General features: G+C 38.1%; 1 protein-coding gene across 1 annotated transcript; it reads left to right on the top strand.

Moving 5' to 3' along the window:
- Positions 1-6: 6 nt before the first annotated feature.
- On the top strand, positions 7-2163 carry LOC107683222 (ribonuclease 3-like; the record flags this gene model as incomplete). The annotated part of the gene is made up of 5 exons (XM_016479289.1): positions 7-47; positions 634-739; positions 984-1125; positions 1281-1363; positions 2060-2163. Coding segments are annotated over exons 2-5 (419 nt in total), but the record flags the coding sequence as incomplete, so codon positions are not given.
- Positions 2164-2276: the final 113 nt, after the last annotated feature.

Genomic DNA, 2276 nt, shown 5'->3' with positions numbered 1-2276 from the left:
GCACGGGCCTTCACTCTGCGAACAGTGGGCTTCAACCACCTCACCCTGTAAGTGCTCTAGTGCCTCTGTGACTTTGTAAAATCAAAATTTTTTTTTTTTAAATGGAACAGTTTATTGAACCTTTAGACAAAATATTTTTAAAGAATCCAAAACACTTGCATATGTGTTTTTTGTTGAGTATCATATTTGATACATCAGACTGTTTCGGCTCATATAACATGACATAAGAGAATATGGAGATCTTAGCACTTTTAACCTTTATGAAGTTATTCTTAAGTCTAGGAATAAGAGAAAAATTGACATTCTTGAGACTACAATTTTTCTCTGAGCTTTATACATATGGCCCCTGAAGAGTTTATAAATCTGGATCCAGCTGGTTGTCGTGGCCCAGATAGCATATGCAGCACATAATGCATAAAATTAAACAGTCATTCGCTTGTTTGCTGGCGGGTCCGGCGTAACTGCCAAATGTTTCAAAAACAGTGCCTGTGCTCCCTAAAATGGTGAACCCACATGGTGATTAGGCCCCACAGAGACAGGCCGTTTTTCCACAGCCAGGAACTACGCAACAGTAATCTTATCATTGGTTAACTATCGACTGGGGCTTCATGCAGCCACTGTATCTGTCTGCAGAGGCCACAACCAGAGGATGGAGTTCCTGGGAGATTCTATCATGCAGCTGGTGGCAACAGAATATCTGTTCATCCACTTCCCAGACCATCATGAAGGACATTTGACAGTGAGTATATCCCTCATCTGTTCTTCATTTCATTTTCTTTTCTTTAACTCTTTAACTTCTTTAATGATGCATAGTGTGTCCACTAAAGTCATTTTTAAAAGCCATTTTAAAAGCCATCCTGTGCCAACAAACTCCCTGGTTACCCCTACTCTATAGTACAAAAAATCTAGCCATTTCAGTCACTGTGTTGGTCAGCCCGTATAAAACCCGAACGTATAAAGTGAGTTCATTTGTGTGATTTTAGCTACTGCGCAGCTCCTTGGTGAATAACCGGACTCAAGCAAAGGTTGCAGAGGAATTGGGCATGCAGGAATATGCTATCACCAACGACAAGACCAAACGGCCTGTTGCCTTGCGTACCAAGACTTTAGCCGATCTGCTGGAGTGTAAGTATGACATGACACTGCAGATTATTGCAAAGGACCTTTGATTTGATTGCGAGGACAGTGAACAGACCTTAGCAGAATGTAGACGGCCGAAGTATACTTTGGGCTTTATTGTCTGAATTGCTTCTAAATTTTCTCTCTTTTTTTCTCCCCAGCATTCATTGCAGCTCTTTACATAGATAAAGACCTGGAGTTTGTGCACACATTTATGAATGTTTGCTTTTTCCCACGACTCAAGGTATGGCAAACTTAGAGACTATTTTGTTTTAACCCATGTTTATACGCCAGCACTTTATCTATCATTATAAGCAATGATTATGAATTGAAAAAATAGCATTCATTGAAAAGAATAAGGTGACATTTAAAAAGGTCATCATGGTCTTGTATTCTGACAGGGCTGTTTTTAATCTTCTGTGTGTGTACATTTGCAGTAGATATCATGTTATTTTAGCATCTTGTGCAGTGAATGCCCATTATTTAAAAGAATATGGTAATATAGCAGTTCTTGTCAAAAAGGAAATGGTCTTTTTTTTTCTCTTGTGAAAATTCATATTCATCAAACTGAGAATAGACTGATTTAGACACCCTCAACATGATGAAAGTGCATAAATGATATAAAATCACTCCTGATTACAGCACTGCTGGTTGAAAAAAAAAAAATACTAGAACAGGATTCCCAGTGAATCTGTCGCCACTTACTGTGTAAGCATTGAAAAGTTTGTAGACACTGGGATTGATCTAAAGAAAATCATCATGTAAAAGTTATGTATCCCATATCTGGTTTTAGCTTATACATCCACTGGCATGGAAGAAACCTGCTCAACTGATAGGTGTTTTTCCTAAAACAAAATTTTGTTAGTGGTTTGTGTTTGTATGTAAAAAATGTTTAACTTTTCAATGTACTTCTGTTTGATTGGTTAAATTATTGTTTCAGGAGTTTATCTTAAACCAGGACTGGAATGATCCAAAATCACAGCTGCAGCAATGTTGTCTAACCCTGCGGACGGAGGGCAAAGAGCCAGACATTCCTCTATACAAGTAAGAAGCTTCTGTCCATTAATGTCCTTTGATTTACCTCTTCGCCTTTTTCCACCTTTAATTATCTGTTTAAAGATATTTGCCTTGCGAAAGTATTCAAACCCCTTTATATA

This window comes from Sinocyclocheilus anshuiensis, unplaced genomic scaffold, assembly GCF_001515605.1.
Source record: "Sinocyclocheilus anshuiensis isolate Anshui unplaced genomic scaffold, SAMN03320099.WGS_v1.1 C33059523, whole genome shotgun sequence".
NCBI classification, from domain to species: domain Eukaryota; kingdom Metazoa; phylum Chordata; class Actinopteri; order Cypriniformes; family Cyprinidae; genus Sinocyclocheilus; species Sinocyclocheilus anshuiensis.
Note: the sequence above shows the minus strand (reverse complement) of the source record. Positions and strands in the feature narration are given on the sequence as shown.